At 39.3% G+C, this 17,513-nt stretch overlaps 1 protein-coding gene across 8 annotated transcripts in view; it reads left to right on the top strand.

Moving 5' to 3' along the window:
- LOC144693845 (eukaryotic translation initiation factor 4 gamma 1-like) overlaps window positions 1–17,513 on the top strand; it is a 122,902-nt gene that overhangs the window by 40,094 nt on the left and 65,295 nt on the right. For 7 of the 8 annotated variants that reach the window (XM_078563939.1, XM_078563934.1, XM_078563936.1 and 4 more), the window contains 2 exons: window positions 4,875–4,990; window positions 15,311–15,403. In XM_078563939.1, coding sequence (XP_078420065.1) covers window positions 4,875–4,990; window positions 15,311–15,403 — 209 coding nt within the window. Of the gene's footprint in view, window positions 1–1,132; window positions 1,260–4,874; window positions 4,991–15,310; window positions 15,404–17,513 lie in introns of those variants that run through there. The other variant, XM_078563940.1, reaches the window with a different exon arrangement.

Genomic DNA, 17,513 nt, shown 5'->3' with positions numbered 1-17,513 from the left:
TCGGAGCTCATGGAGGGAAGATCTCCAGAGGAGTTGAGGCCAGTGACAGCATTAGAAGTCTGACATTCCTGGAAACAAAGGATGTTTGGTGGTGGGGTCATGGACCAGGGGCAGATATGAGAAAGAGTCAGTGTTGGTGTTCAACCTCCTGCTAGGTAGAAGTAGATGCGCCAGGCTAGAATGCCTGTTGCTTGCTGTTGGAATGTGATCTTTCCATGTGCTGAGGCACAGACATGTTTGATTACCTGTGCAGTGAGTTTCCCACTTTTTATTTTAGCAGTGCAAAATATCCCTGCAAGAAAGGATCAAGTTCGATTGCTCTTCCCCTCTTAGGGTGGGAAAAGCAGGAAAATCTAGGGCTCATCTCATTTCCAGGTCATGAAGCAAGTGTTCTGAAAGCCTTTGAGTAGATTTGACTGTCAAAATGATTGAAATCAGAATTTTTGTAAATGTAAGTTATGATGCAATAATGTGAAAATAAAATTCATTTCTTAATCTCAACAATTGACCTCTGACCAGAGCTGGCTGTTAATGTAACCTCTTCCATCCTTGTTCTGTAAAATTATCTAAAATTTCAGGTTTTGCAGATGAAAATTGTAAAATCAATTTTTTTAAATCACATTTTCTGAATTGCCTTAAACTTGGATACTTTTTTCCTTGTGACTCTTGAAATTTCATCAGTTGTTTTATAATGTGAAAAGTATTCTTAGCTGACAATTTTCTTCCTTTATTTGTTAATTTGGAGTATCACTACTGGATCTGCAAACTATTGTTTGGTATAAAATCCCATTGAGCAGAAATACATTTAGTTTTTACACGCTAACATTGTGTATAACATGCTGACTTTTCTCCTGTCTCGTACGTCACCTTTTGCTTGATTAGTGCACTGCTGGACATTAGTTAAATTTTAACAGGGGCTTTTGAAGTGATTTAGACTTTATACTCAACATGCATACTTTTCCATGTTGAAGATAGCTAATGAATCTAAGTACATCTGCTTGAGTTAATTTGAGGGATGAATACATTTTTCAGCAAGTGTTAATGCTAACTTAGTTGGTCTGAAATGGGTCTTCTTTTGAACTTGTTTTTATTTCTTGACTGTTCATGCTGTTGATGTATCTATATATAGCCTGTGCTCTTTGGAGTCAACATTGCAGTCATCTGAGTACAAGATCTCCATGTTTCAACAGCCGCTAGACAGTTTTAAAAACAAAAGTTAAGTGGAAGGGAAAATAATTGAGCTGTACATTTTATGCAAGGTAGGTTAATTAATTGAACTTATGTTAACAATAAATATCTTACATTGTTCAAATTTTTGTTCAAGCACTATCCTTGTACTCAAGCACACATTTTACAATGTTTTGATATTTACAAGCAGAAGGGCCCCATGTTTATTTCTGAAATATCTGCTTTTTAATGTTTGTATTAAGGTGGTTTGCAAGTGCCAATAATATCTTCTACTTCATTGTGGCTGATTTGTAATGAAGTTTTAGCCTTTGTGTAGGTTTTATGAGGCATGAACTGCTTTCATATTTAACTTGTTTGTGCTTCACATTTATGATTTCTTGTTTGAATTTTTTTTACTGGATCAGTATAATTGATTAGGTATGGCTAGTTTGGGTTCTGTGGCTACATTTGCTGTGAAATTTGAAGTATGCTTTTGGCTTTGTTTTGTACTATTTAATGGACAGAATGAGTACAGACATTTGAGGTTTGCGATTCAGATATTAGTTTCTAGACCTAAAACATGCAAATGTCATTTTATTTATGACCAAACATCTGCCAAATCTAATTCGGGCACGACTTCGTAATTTTTGTTTGACTTTTTATAAAATAACTTGATGTAAGAGTTTCTGACGTAAAGACAGTTTAATTTGACATTTACACTTCATTTATCTGAACTATTGAGATGGGAACAGGTATCTCCCCATTTGAATTGGACTATAATTTCTTATCCATGTATAGGTAGGTGTGTTTTAGGATTTACGACTTTTGTGTGTGTGTATACATTGCAGCATTGAGCTTTCTTTAAACTTTTAAGTGAGATTATTCAACTTTGTAAAGCCTTGTACACTTCCACACGTATAAAAGGTCTTGGATGAGATTGTCATTTTGACTTGGATAATTCCATTTCAAATGAGCACCATATTGAGATTGACTAGTTCCCAAGCACTTGGAACTAAATTCAACTGTACTGCAAAATCATCAAATACTCATGCTTGTGTTTAGAAATGTCCATCACTCAGAGGTTGATGTACTCCATTCAATCCTATTTTATTCATGTGCAGCATGTTTTGTTGATGTTTATAATAGATAAAAATTAGGCCATCAGTGTGTTCAGTTGTAAAAACTAAATTGGCAAAAGGTTAGGGGAGAGCCCTCTTAAGATGGCTCAATTATCCTATTCACCAGGCATGAGACTACAGACCATGAAGGACTGGTTTCCATTCCTAATCTGCCATGTTAACTGATCAGCCAGAAGTGTATTACAGAGTTGATACCCTGAGTTAGGATGATGAAAATGGCCATGTTTTCTCTGTCCTTATCACCATCTAGTTGACTGGCTGATGTTGGTAGCTTCCTTGTATTAAGAAATTTGAGGAATAATGTGCCATTGATAGTTGAGCACAAGTGATTAATCGTCATTTTAAATGAGGTGCTGGAGGGTGCCCAGTAATTGTGGGCAGTCAAAGCCTTGGGTGAGACAAGAAAAGAAATAATGTGTTTGCTTGCGCCATATTAACTCTTTTTATTAATACAGGCAGATAAATTTAGCATCAAAATACAAGATGAAATAAGTGGAAACTTGTCCAAAACATGAAGTTTTTTTTTAGAAAGCTTGAAGCATCAACTTAATTTCCTATCTACCAATTATTTGTCTCCTGTGGATGATACAGTTTTAAAATATGTTGCCAACTGAAATCTGTTACGATAATGATTCCTGAAGTACTTCCATGGACTTGTATTAGTGAATTAGGGCAGCTTGTTCTAACGTGATTGCCTTCCAGAGAATGTGAGTGTTCAAAGGAAGAAAGCCGCTTGTCTGGATGGAGATTGGATTCCATTTGGTTTAGGAAGAGGTGACAATTTGGGAGAGTATTTTGTAAAAATTGAGGCACATATTTGGCAAACAGATCTAATTGCAGTAATGTAAATAATGTAACTTTATAGTCGTTTGGTACAGAACTTGAGTATTACTTGAAAAATACTTCTTTTGCTAAAGCTTTTCATCTTGCACCCATCAGGGCAGTTCACAAGAAAATACCAATGTCAGATGAAACAGCATATTTATACTATATGAGAAGGCAGTGCTGATTGGATGGCAAGTGGATTCTGGTAGAGGTGTTGTCATGGAGAATGCATCAGTTGATTGTGACTGACAGTAACTGCCAAGCATTGTTTGAAATTTAAACCAGGCGGCTTGACTCTGGTCAAGACATTGACCTGGGGAATGAACCAACAAATGGCTGTCACTTATTTTGTTTAACTGAAACAGGCACCATGTGTGTGCATGTTCTTTCTGTCTGCAAAGAACAGGGCCCTGTGTATTGATATATATAGCTTCCAGTACCTGCTCATGCGCCACACTGCGAGCCCAATTGACTATTTCAAATTGGTTGTCAGCACAATTCTTGGCACACTGAAGATTATTTATCAGATGGTGTCCAATCGTGGAATCACATCTAATGTTGGACACTGTTTTGAGTTTTGCAAGCACCGACTGGTTAGGTACGATCCGTACTTTGCTGGTTGCAAACGGCAGAAGGGTCATGCTGTTTTATACGATCTGCTAGTTTTTGAAACGTATGGCCTATATACCTAGCATCACACTGACGCTGAAACTCATGCGCCACATTACTCATTTGTGTGATAGGCAAAATGTCTTTTTGGCTTGATGGCAGCATCCTGTTAATGAAAAAGTATCACTCGTGTTGCTACTGCATGGTAGCAGCATTGAACAGCTAGCTTCATCTGTTGCTCAATACAGTGTCCAACATTAGATGTGATTCTGCAATTGGACACCCATTTGCTAAATAATCCTCAGTGTGCTGAGAATCACGCTGACAACTAATTTAAGATTGTCAGTTGGGTTCACAGTGTGGAGCATTTGTGTGTACTGGAAGCTACATATATTGATAGACAGGCCCCTGTTCTTTGTAGACTGAAGAACATGTACACACATGGTACCTGTTTCAGCTAAACAAAATAAGTGACAGCCATTTGTTGGTTCATTCCCCAGGGCAATGTCTTGACCAGAGTCAAGCTGCCTGGTTTAAGTTTCAAACAATGCTTGGCAGTTAACTGTCAGTCACAATCAACTAGTGCATTCTCCATGGTAATGCCTCTACCAGAGTCCACTTGCCAACCAATAAGCATTCTCTGTTCATATAGTATATGAAGAGGTAGTGGCATAGCGGTATTGTCACTGGGCTAGTAGTCCAGAGACGCGGGGTAACGCTCTGGGGACCTGGGTTCGAATCCCACCACGGCAGATGGTGGCATTTGAATTCAATAAAAATCTGGAATTAAAGTCTAGTGATGATCATGAAACCATTGTCAATTGTCGTAGAAAACCATCTGATTCACTGATGTCCTTTAGGGAAGGAAATCTGCTGTCCTTATGTGGTCTGGCCTTCATCTGACTCCAGACCCACAGCAATGTGGTTGACTCTTAAATGCCCAGAACCTACACCACGTGGACTGCAGCGAGTCAAGAAAGTGGCTCATGACCACCACCTGATGCCCAGTAGTAGAGAGAATACTTGTATTGCTTTCATTTGGTTGTCTATGTAAAGTTCGAAGTTTATAATTTTGAAGCAGTTTTTAAAACAGAATTATGTGCCCTTAAAATTGTTGAAATTTTGTCTCTTCAGGAACCTATTATCCAGCAACACAAGGAGTGCAACCATATTCTGCACCTGTGGCACCTACCACTGTTATGATAAATCCAACACAGCCACAAATGCCTCCGAAAAGAGAACGTAAACAGGTAAGTCTGCTGCTGAATTACTATTCTTTTGGTAGGCTATTACTGATTCTTGTCATGATGATGTACTGGTGTTGAATTATTCTCAAAAGTAGGTTTGCAAGCTTAGATAATTTTCAGTGAGATGTTTGCAATGGAAATTAACCATTTTTGGTACATTTCTTCTAAATTAACTGCTGTTATACACTAACATATCGAAACCTGGGGTTGTGTGAATACTCCACTGTGTTGCCTTATAAAGTAACATGCAATACCAATTTTGTTTTGACTTCATTGTTGATGTGCTTTACTACTTAAAGGCACTTCATTTCTTTAGCCCTGAAAAGGCCTTCAAGCAAACATTTAGCACTTTAGCACTGAAGAGTCATACAGACTCAAAACGTTAACTCTGTCTTTCTGTCCACAGATGCTGTCAGACCTCCTGAGTTTTTCCAGCATTTTTTGTTTTTGATTTAACACTTAAGACTTCTGCTAACAATAGTGCTTTAACTGGTTTTTACTTTGTTTATCTTGGCATAATAATTCTGTTTTGAAATCAAATAATATCTGTTTCTAGCTTAACTTCTAGCAGCTCTACTCACTCAGAAAGAACATGTATTCATATAGTATCTCTCATGCTCTCAGGAGTTCCCAAAAGAATTGAAGTATCATCACTAATCCAGGCAAAGATGGTGGCCAATTTATACATATGGTTTCATGATAACTGATCAGTTAACACTCTGGAACCAACTGGAGCAGGGCGTGTTGTAGCATGGCAGAAGTCAGATTTTTGCCCCACTCTTTTAACTCTTTGCACCTCAATTTGCTGGAAATACAAGTTAATGGTGTGGTAAGGTCACTGGGCATCTGAGACCTCTTGAACATTGGAGCCAATAATTTATCTCTAACCAATTTAAAGATCAAAAAAGAAAAGGGAACACCAGAGGAAAAAATGAGGTGAATTTGAGTAAAATTAAACACCGAGATTGAATTGATAGAGGAAGAGGAAAGAAAAAAAGTAGGAAATCACTGTGATTTAAAATAAAACACACCCAGGAGCAGTTTACCATCTGTAGAAATGAGACTGTTGATCCCTTTCTGGGCTGGAGACATTGTTGCAAGGACATAAATCAACATGATTTATAAATATGCAACGGGTTTAGTTTAATAGTGCAAATGCAGCAATTTTTAAAGTCATGGTTGGGTGGACTGCGAGCTCTGGTTTCTGTAAGCCTAACTGAGGAACAGGAACAAATTGTCCAGCAATTTTTGGTGATTTTCAACTCAGCATTTCTCTTCCCTGCTACAAATTATTGTTTCTTTTTTATTGAACCAACAGTGGCATGCACATATTTTTCCCAGCAAATTCTGGGCTAACGTGTTTTCTGGTTCTGGAAGAGGGACTATTGTTGGTCCCTGCTATCTGTCAGCTAGTGCCATAAAATCTTGTCCATCTACCTAAACAGACAGACAGAGGTTTTCAATTTAACATCTCAACCTGAAAGATGACACCTCTGCCAGTGGAGCAGTCAATCGCTTAGTTCAGTAGAGTACTGTCAAGTAGTATCAGTTTAGAACGTGCTCCATTCCTGCAGCGGGACTAGAAACCATGATTTTGATTCTTCCAATTGTGTTCCCACTTAGCCATGCATTCAGTACTGTTATAATACACCAGTTGGTAAAGGCTGAGTTGTTTAAATCCCAGAGGGAAACTTGATAAACTGTCATAACCTATATTTTCAATTGGTATGTTTGAGGTGCAGCTCTGAATTCAGGAATAAGACCACTTAGCCTCCAAAGGTTTTTATATAAAACTAAATTAAACATTTATTAATCTAACAACAAATTAAACACATACACATGTCTACAGACTACTACCATAATGACTTTTAAACAAATCCCCAATATTAATCACTCCCAAGTAAATCTTCAATAAGGCAACAGTAACCCATAGACTTTAAACAGACACCAGGCAAAGCATATTTGACCGTACAAGTTCAAAATGAGGTTCCTTTCAATTTGGTTCCTTTGCAGACAGTTTCCTTTACAGTTGTGGGCTTTACAGGCTGGTTAGATCTTAAATGCCTCTGACCTACACACACAAACTCCTTTCTGTTTATACCCAGCTTCTCTTTTGAATGTAAATTTTCCATTTGTATTTCTAGGTGTTTTTTCACAATCCTTTCATTCCACCAATTCTATTAGTGATATAAACACGCTGCTTGGCATCTCCCAGCTAGGTGCAAGATTTTACCCATTCTTTTGAGTGGTTTATTCAACAAATGCAAATTGCACTTCACCTTTTAACGTCCTTATGTTTATCTAATTAACACCTCAAAACTACTATATATCAAAACACCCAGACTAAGCTGGGTTTCATCCAATTAAGACACACAAATATACACACACACACACACACACACACGCAATTCCAATTTAAAAATCATTTCCAATAACATTACATACATTAATATCTCCATGACAATATTCATAAGTTATTTAATGCTGTATGAAATGGAAACCATTTCTGCACCGGAGACTGTTTGGCCTGCCACGCTTGTGCTGGGAATGAGCTCCAAACTGATCCCTTTTGCCCTGTGATATTATACCATGAATGTTTATGTAATGCTCTCATGAATATAGTAGTTGACTCTTTCAGTAGTAATTGATTCTGATAAACCTTTGTGTGAAGAAAATTGTTCTGGTCTTTATTCTTTTGGTATTAAATCTGAATTTGCTCCCTAGTATTAAAATTTTGCCTATTAGTGGCAGTAACCTATTGACTGACATCTGAACATAACAATGAGCAGCAGGAGTAGGCCATTTGGCCCCTTGAGCCTGTTCTGTCATTTGATAAGATCATGGCTGATCAGATTGTGAATAGTTGCACAATTTCTGTTGTTTCTAGGTGCTATTGTAGTTGTACTGGAACAGCCTAGCGTTGCTAGTTTTGGAGCACAAATCTTCAGCACTACAGCTAGGATGTTGTTAGGGCTCATAACCTTCCCTGTAAGCCAAAGAAGGTGTGTATTTCCTGAGGAAGTTGATGAGTGAGAGAAGTGAAATATCTCAAAGACTGGAGAGCTAAGAATCTGTTAGTCAGATAATACTTGACCGGCTTTTAGTTGCTGGGTTTATCCTTATAACCCTTTTTGAACAACGGTTTTACATTTGCAATTCTCCAGTTTTTTGGAACCACCCCTTATCTAAAGAAGATTAGAAGATTAATGCCAATTTTGAAATTCCCACTTGCAATTTCAACCCTTCCCTCTGTATCCTCGGGTGCATCCTGATCGGTCCTGGTGACATACCAACTTCATTACAGCCAGCCATTCTAATACCCTTGCTTTATTAATCGTTAACTCACCCAGTATCTCAATTACCTCCTCTTTCATTAGGATTTTGGCAGTATCTTCTCCTTTGGTAAAGGCAGATGCAAAGTACTCTGCTCCATGCATATATCCCCTTTTTGGTCCCCAATTGTCTCACCCCGACCGACTCTTACTACCCTTTTACTATTTATATGCCTGTAGAAGCCTTTTGGATTCCCCTTCATGTTAGCTGCCAGCCGTTTCTCATATTCTCTCTTTGCTGCTCTTATTTCCTTTTTCATTTCCGCCCTGAATCATCATTTTGAGCATGGTTGTTGTTTCTATTATCAACCTGACGTCTGTCATACGCATCGAAAAGCCGAATACTGCGGATGCTGGAAATCTGAAATTTTAAAAAGTGCTGGAAATGCTCAGCAGGTGAGGAAGTATCTGTGGAGAGAGAAACAAAGTTAGTGTTTCAGGTTGATGACCTTTCATCAGAACCCTTACAGCAGAAAAAGGGTATCTTGCTTTCTCTCTCTCTCATCATCCAGGGAACTCTGACTTTGATTCCTTACCTTCTTCTTATGGGAGCTTACCTTGACTGCACCCAGCTATCTGTTCTTTAAAGGCAGCCCATTGTTATAGTTTTGCCTGCTATTATTTCGTTCCAACTTACCTGGGATGGATCCATTCTCAACCTATGGAAGTTAACCATCTAATTAATTCCTTTTACTCTAGCTAGCTCCTTGTCCTTTTCCATAGATAATCTAAACTTTATACTATGACCACTGATTACTAAATATTCCCCTACTGTGCTCAATCCCCTTGACCCACCTCATTCCCTAGAACCAGATCCAGCAATGTCCCTTTCCTTGTTGGAAATGTACTAATCAAAACTATGTTGCCTGCACTTCAGAAATAATTCTTCCTCTCTGACCTTTTATGCTATTACTATCCCAGTCTATATTATAATTAAAGCCCCCCATTCTCCTTATTCTCTACTTTCTGCACCTCTAATCTCACTACAAATTTGTTCCTGTAAATCTTCTGCAGTAGCTGGTGGACTGTAGAATTAACTTAGTAGTGTAATCTCTATTGCTCTAACCAAATAGACTCTGTCCTTGACTCTCGAGGACATCCTATCCTCTAGCACTGTAACATTCTCTTTAATACTGCTACTCCTCCCTCTTTTATTCCCCACCTTTCCTGAACACCTTGTATCCAGGAATATTTAGTACCAGTCCTGCTTTTTGCACAGGCCTCTGATATCACTAAAACATCTGCCTGCAGTTCACCAACCCTATTTACTATGCTTTGCATGTTTACATTCATGTACTGTAAACATGAATTAATCTTTTAAATCCAGCTTCCAATTTCCTGGGGCACTGTTTCAATCGCCACTCTATTAGTTTCATTTTCTCATCTAGGGGTGATCTAGAATGTTTTCAACACTCTCCATGAAAATTGTCCTTAAGGTGGTTTGTTACGTGAAGAGCGGGATGGGGTGGATAGAAGAATGTTCTTTATGCTTGTTAAAAATAATATGAATCTATCACTGAGTTACATCAAGTAAAGTACTAGCATGGTTAGCAACCCTATAGGTCTGTAAAGGAATGTATTAGCAGCAATGTACGCATATAAGTGTCTACCATCTTAAAACATTGTCAAAGATGTAAAACAAATTTCGTTAGTATCTCTGATCTAATTTGTTTCACAACCAATATTAAGAAAATCTACATTTGAACTCTTGTATGTAGTAAAATAAGCCAAGTAAATGTACAATATGAATGAACAAGAAAACTTGACTGAAGGAGAATACATCAGATTAGCTTTATCTTAAATGTGTGGCTTGGATTCAGTGCTCTAATTAAGACCCATGTAGCCCATCTAGAAATATTGAATTGTTATATTGGTATAATGGGTCAGATAGGTGGTGTTATGGAACTGGGACTTGAAGTGAATCTGACAAATGCAGGTATCCATTCAGAGAGCATATGTTTTTCAAATTCTGTTTTGTCTTTGCTGACATGAAATGTTGCATCTTCATTACAGACTTTAGATAATACTCGAAATTTAAAGGGTTCTGTGCCGTTACAATTAAGTGTCCGAATCAGGAACCTAGTCTGTTTATTTTGACGAGATCACATTCACTGTATTAAATACATATTCAAAGAAATAAGTCCTGTCCTTGTAGGGAAAAACCATGAGTGCAGGAGGGCATGCCAGGAGCAGCACCAGGCATACCTAAAAGTGAGGTGTCAACTTGATGAAGCTACAACACAGGACCACAGTCAAACAGCAGAAGCAGCAAGTGATACAAAAGAGCTAAGCGATTCCACAATCAACGGATCAGATCTAAGCTCTGTAGTCCTTCCACATCCAGCCGTGAATGGTGGTAGACAATTAACAGCTCCCTGGAGGAAGCTCCACAAATATCCCCATCCTCAATGATTGGGGAGCCCAGCACATCAGTGCAAAAGATAAGGCTAAAGCATTTGCTATAATTTTCAGCCAGAAATACAGAGTAGATGACCCATCTCGGCCTCCTCCAGAGGTTCCCACCATCTCAGATGCCAGTCTTCAGCCAATTTGATTCACTTGACGTGATATCAAGAAATGGCTGAAGGCACTGGATACTGTAAAGGCTATGGCCCCTGACAATATTCTGGCAATAGTACTAAAGACTTGTGCTCCAGAGCTTACCGAGCCCCAAGTCAAGCTGTTCCAGTACAGCTACAACACTGGCATCTACCCGGCAATGCGCAAGATTGCCCAGGTATGTCCTGTACTCAAAAGCAGGACAAATCCAACCCGGCCAATTATCGCCCCATCAATCTACTCTTAATCATCAGTAGAGTGATGGAAGGGATCATCAACAGCGTTATCAAATGGAACTTGTTTAGCAATAACCTGCTCACTGACTCTCAGTTTGGGTTCCACAAGGGCCACTCAGCTCCTGACCTCATTACAGTCTTGGTTCAAACGTGGACACGAGCTGAGCTCCAGAAGTGAGGTGAGAGTGACTGCCCTTGACGTCAAGGCTGCATTTGAATCAGTGTGGCATCATGGAGCCTGAGCAAAACTGGAGTCGATGGAAATCAGTGGGAGAACTCTCCACTGGTTGGATCCATACTCAGCACAACAGAAGATGGTTGTGGTTGTTAGTCAGCCATCTCAGATCCAGGACATCACTGCGGGGATTCCTTAGGGTAGTGTCCTCAGCCCAACTATCTTCAGCTGCTTCAATGACCTTTCTATCATAAGGTCAGAATGGGGACGTTTGCTGATTGCACAATGTTCAACACCATTTGCAACTCCTCAGATACTGAAGCAGTCCATATCCAAATGCAGCAAGACCTGGGCAACATCCAGGCTCGGCCTGACAAGTGGCAAGTTACTTTCTCACCATACAAGTGTCAGGCAATGACCATCTCCAACAAGAGAGAATCTCACCATTGCCCCTTGACATTCAGTGGCAGAACCATCGCTGAATCCCCCACTATCAATGTCTTGGGGGTTACCATTGACCAGAAACTGAACTGGACTAGCCATATAAATACTGTGACTACAAGACCAGGTCAGAGACTAGGAATCCTGCAGCAAGTAACTCGTCTGATTCCCCAAAGCCTGTTCACCATCACTTGTCTGGGTGACTGCAGCCCAAATAACACTCAAGAAGCTTTACATTGTCCAAGACAAAGCAGCCAGCTTGATTAGCAGCCCGCTTGATTGGCACCCCATCCGCAAACATTCACTCTCTCCACCACCGATGCACAGTAGCAGCTGTGTGTACTATCCAAAAGATGCACTGCAGAGACTCACCAAGGTTCCTTAGACAGCACCTTCCAAACCCACAGCCACTACCATCTAGAAGGACAAGGGCAGCAGATTGATGGGAACACCACCACCTGGAAGTTTCCCTCCAAGCCACTCACCAGCCTGACTTGGAAATATATCGCCATTCCTTCACTGTTGCTGGGTCAAAATCCTGGAACTCCCTCCCTGACAGCACTGTGGGTGTACCTACAGCGCATGGACTGCAGTGGTTCAAGGCAGCATCTCGCCATCACCTTCTCCAGGACAATTGGGGATGGGCAATAAATGCTGGCCTAGCCAGCGAAGCCCACATCCCTTGAATGAATAAAAAAAACTAACATACTTTTCATAATTCATTCCCCTTCAATTGAGCTAGGGATTTCTGTTGCTTTTGTGTCTCCTAAGAAATTACATGGCTACCTGTAGATGGGAACATTGGATTGCATGATGCTTAATTAGAAAGTGACAGTATGGTATAGGCTTGATGAACCGAGCTGGTCTTGACTGATTTTCTTGCGTGTGTATGATGTGTTTGTGGTGTGTGTGTGAACTGTCAGATATCAGCTGCTGCAACATTTGATAGTTGTCCTGCAGCAGTCTTGTGCACCAATCATGAATTTATTTTTAGATTTACACATACTACTAGCTGCAAGTAAAACCACCTCAGCTATTTACCTTTTCAATTTAAATTTCTAAAATAGCTGGGACCTTTTTTTTTAGTTCTAGTGGAGCTGTGTCACCCTAAACCATGGATCAGCTGAGTTTGAAACACAATGCACTTCTGCTGTTAAACTTTGCTGAGCAGTTAATCTAAGTATTTAGATCTGCAAGTTTTTATGGTGTTGCTGAATGAGCCAATAGCTCTTACACTCAGCTACAATAGCTAATAGCTACAATAACTTCTCTACAAGAGTGTTAATTATTGAATCTGGTTCAATCTTTGTCGAGCATGTGAGGAGGATACAGAAGATGTTTCGAGGAGTTTTGGAGAGGCCAAGTGAGTGGGCAAAATTTGGAAGATGGAATACAATGCGGAGAAATGTGAGGTTATCCACTTTGGTAGGAGAAACAGGAATACTGAGTATTTCTCAAATAATGAGAGGCTGGGAAGTGTTCAAAGTACTTGGGTGTCCTTAATCATGATTCACTGAAGGCTAACACGCAGGTACAGCAAGCAATTAAGAAGGCAAATGGTATGTTGGCCTTTTTATAAGAGGATTTGAGTATAGGAGTCAAGATACCCTACTGCAATTATAGAGAGCCTTGGTGAGACCGCACCTGGAGTATTGTGTGCAGTTTTGGTCTCCTTACCCAAGGAACGATATAGTGAACCTTTGTTGCACTCCCTCTAAGTTAATTCCTGGGATGAGGGATTGTTCTATGAGGAAAGCTTAAATAGACTGGGCCTTTATTCCCTGGAGTTTAGAAGAATGAGAGGTGATCTCATTCAAACATAAAATTCTTACAGGGCTTGGTGGGGTAGTTGCAGGAAGAATGTTTCCCCTGGGTGGGGAGTGTTCTAGAACCAGGGGACGCAGTCTCAGAATAAGGGGAAGGCCATTTAGAACTGAGACGAGGGTTTTCTTCAATCAGAGGGTGATGAATCTTTGAAATTCTCTGCCTCAGTAGGCTGTGGAGGCTCAGTCATTGAGTATGTTCAAGACTGACATTGATAGATTTCTACATATTTTAAAAACGTTAAGGAATATGGGATTAGTGCAGGAAAATGTTGTTGTACGTGATCAGCCATGATTTCATTGAATGGTGGAGCAGGTTCGAAGGGGTGAATGGCCTACCCTTTCTGATGTTCTTATCTGACAGTTACTAGAATTTCGTAGCTTAGACTTCAAATTCTCAGTTTTTGTCTCTCACTTGGCCTCTAAAAGTTCATTCTCAGGAAATTGCATAGTTGCACTGGGGATGTCGGTGTAGAAGTTGCAATATGTCAGGATGGATAGACTAGGAGCACGGTGGAAGCAGAAAATATAGGTTAATTCAAATGCAAATTGGATACTTTCTGAACTAAATTAATATTTTGAGTCAATCTGGATAATGAGATATGACATAGCAATTTTAGCATGCATTGAGTGGGACAGGTGACTTCAGACCTGTGGTTTCTAAAGCTTTCAGCCACTAAGGTTTTCCTTGCCTCCTGTTTAGATCTGTTGTAGGCGAATTGTTTAACATTGATTGTGATGATTAGGTAGGAACAACCATTATTCTATCGTGTGACTATCTGGATGGTAGGTAGACTGGTCATTTTTCATAAAGCAATTCCCATGCTTTAAAAAGTAGTTAAAAAGTGAAACAGCAAATATATCGGGTGTATTACCAGAGGCAAATTCTGAACCACTTTTTTAATATAGCTGTAATAAATGGCATTAAGGTTTTGGTGTCAGTCAAAAATAATGGCTTGTGTAAGAAAACTTACAATTGAGACAAACATACCTTCAATAGATTGAACATTAATTGCATAGCATTGGTGAGCGCAAACACATAAAAAAGCTAGAACCAAGAGTCTACATGTAGGAGGACTTACATGGTCTGTTTTGGAGCATATTATGGAATTGTTGTAGAAAGTGTGATGATGAATTGTTGTAACAAAATGAATATTCACCAATGTAAAAAAAAACTTTAGAATTAAAAGGTAGCTATATAAAGCAGTCTTTATTGCTGTGTGTGCGCGTGTGCGCTCGTGTGTATGGACAGCTGCTTGGCAGAAGCTTGATGTCTGTTTTCTAAACTCTCATTACCTGGTTTTTGTACTGTACCTGTTTTGTACCGTCTCGTTACCCTTTTTGTTGGATGGGTAGAAATGAATGAAGAAATAAGTACTTATTTATAGTATGGTTTTCGTGTTTTGAAATTCATACTACACTTACGAAAACCCTCTCTCTACTTCCCTCTGTTTCACTACATCTATGGAGATGGTAAAACTGCCTCTTTGCTTTGGCTCTATCCCTTGTTCTTTGTTCTGACGCAGGCACTGGCAGCTTTGAAGGAGGGTCAAAACAAGACCCCCCTCCCACCCTCCTCGATACAGTTGGGAGAACAAGCACAGTGAAGTAAAGCTCTCAAATAATAGATTCTTGATTCCCTCATTGATGGTATCCTTGTGTGCAGATGGGCCTTTCTCAAACAATGGAGAGAACGATATTGAAGGAAGCAAGTTGCTTGTTTGACCTATCTATTTTGTGGATATTTTACTTGTTAGATCCGGATAAGGGATCCAAATCAAGGTGGAAAAGACATCACAGAAGAGATTATGTCTGGAGGAAGATCAGGCTCTACACCAACACCGCCACAGGCAAGTAGTATGCTGGATCCTTGTTCTTGCTGCCTGAATTGCAGAAACTGGAAATGTTTGTTTTCTACTGTTCTGACCTTATTTCACTTTTCAGTTTATAGCTGGTCAAAGCATTATAACATACTGCAAACATAATTGATGGTTGGCTGTCACTGTCCTTTATTACTTGTACTATTTTGCTTTTATTGACTTTAATATAAGAAACCCTCAGACTTTGATTCAAAGATATATATTTCCATTTTTGAAATATCCTCTGATAACTCACAACTCTGTTTGTGGAGATTATGTGACAACTAGTTTCACAAACTCCATTCCCAGTTGCATCTTCACAAAAAGCTTTGCTTTCTGTTATTGCTCTTGGTTTTGCCACATCATCTACACAGTTGCATTGTTGGAAATTTGCATTTGTAGGCCTGACACTTTGGATTTTTATAATGCTATTTTGTATCTGCCACTAACTACAAGGATAAACCATGAGCAAAATAGGAATTTGTGGGGTGATGTTTCTTGAAGTTTGAAAACTGAACTTGGAACTTTTAATTTATTCTTCCACATTGTACAAAAGCAAGCCCTTTCTGTGAATTGTTGCTTTACTTGCCCATTTCCAGCTTCTTTGCTACCATCTACAACATTAAAGATATCATGCTGACTAATGCTTAGTTTCTAAAAGGCAATTTTCTGAAAAATAACTTGTTAAATGAAAATTGACCTTCTGTGCATTTGCTTCCAGTTCCTCTGGTTAAAATGGAACTGTGGCTGCATGCATTGTCTTGCTCTTGTTCTGCAGGTTGATCTGCTTGTGTTTCAAATTCCACATTCCAATCTACCCCCAAGAACCTTTGATTCCCTTATCTAACAAGAATCTATCTACCCTGTCTTAAAAATATTCAACGACCCGCCTTCTGAGCCAGAGAGTTCTGAAGTTGCACAACCCTCGGAAATAATTTCTCCTCATCTCCGTCCTAAAAGGACAGTCCCTAATTTTAAAACCGTTTCCTCCTAGTTCTGGACTCATCCACAAGAGGAAACATCCTTTCCATCTCCACCTTGTCAATATGTTCAGGATCTTGTATACTTCAATCAAGTCATCCCTCACACTTCTAAACTCCAGGGGAAACAAGCCCAGTCTGTCCAACCTTTCATCATTAGACAATCCATTCCTTCCAGGTATCAATCTAGTAAACTTCCTCTGAACCACCTCCAATGCATTTACATCCTCCCTTAAATAAGGAGACCAAAACTGCACAAAGTATTTATGAGATGTGATCTCATCAATGCCCTGTATAACTGAAGCATAACATCCTTTTATGTTCAATTCCTTTCAATAAAGAAGGATAGCATTCCATTAGCCTTTTTAATTACTTGCTGTACCTGTATACTAGCTTTTTGTGACTCGTACTAGAACACCTAGATCCCTCTGCACCTCAGAATTATGCAGCCATTCTCCATTTATGTAATACTCTGCTTTTTTTAATTCTTCCTGCCAAAGTGAGCAACTTCACATTTTCCCACATTATACTCCATCTGCCAGATTTTTGGCAACAAATTCAACCTATCCATACCTGTATGTAACCCCCTTATGTCCTCTTCACAACATACTTTCCTACTTTGTGTCATCTGCAAATTTAGCTACCATGCCATCACTCCCCTCATCTGTCATTGATGTAAATTGTAAGAAGTTGAGTTAATTCTATATCAATTGTAGTTAACTATATGAAGGTTGAGGGAATTGATTGGGTTGTTAATTGAGCACATACAAAGAGACATTTACTGACTCTGGACTGAGGGTTGAGTTAGGAGGTATATACTTGTAATGTTTCACTCTGACTAAACTGAGTAAAGATTGGCTCTGGTTTCATCCAACTGGCTATCAGGAGTTTTAACATCTAGGTGTTCTCATCAGTGTTACAGCCCTAGATTTTTACCATTCAGATCTACTCAAATGCTTTTTGCAGGGGCCATTCACTTTGATGTCATATGGATGATAAAGAGTTGTATTCATATAGTGCCTTTCATGTCCCAAATGGCTTTGTAGCTAATGAAGTACTTTTGAAGTGTGGACGCAGTTGTAATGCTGGGATTACACTTTGGTGTCGTAGTTCAGTTAACA

The sequence above is a fragment of the Cetorhinus maximus genome, chromosome 19, assembly GCF_964194155.1.
Source record: "Cetorhinus maximus chromosome 19, sCetMax3.hap1.1, whole genome shotgun sequence".
NCBI lineage: Eukaryota > Metazoa > Chordata > Chondrichthyes > Lamniformes > Cetorhinidae > Cetorhinus > Cetorhinus maximus.
This window is presented reverse-complemented; position numbering and strand designations above follow the sequence as displayed.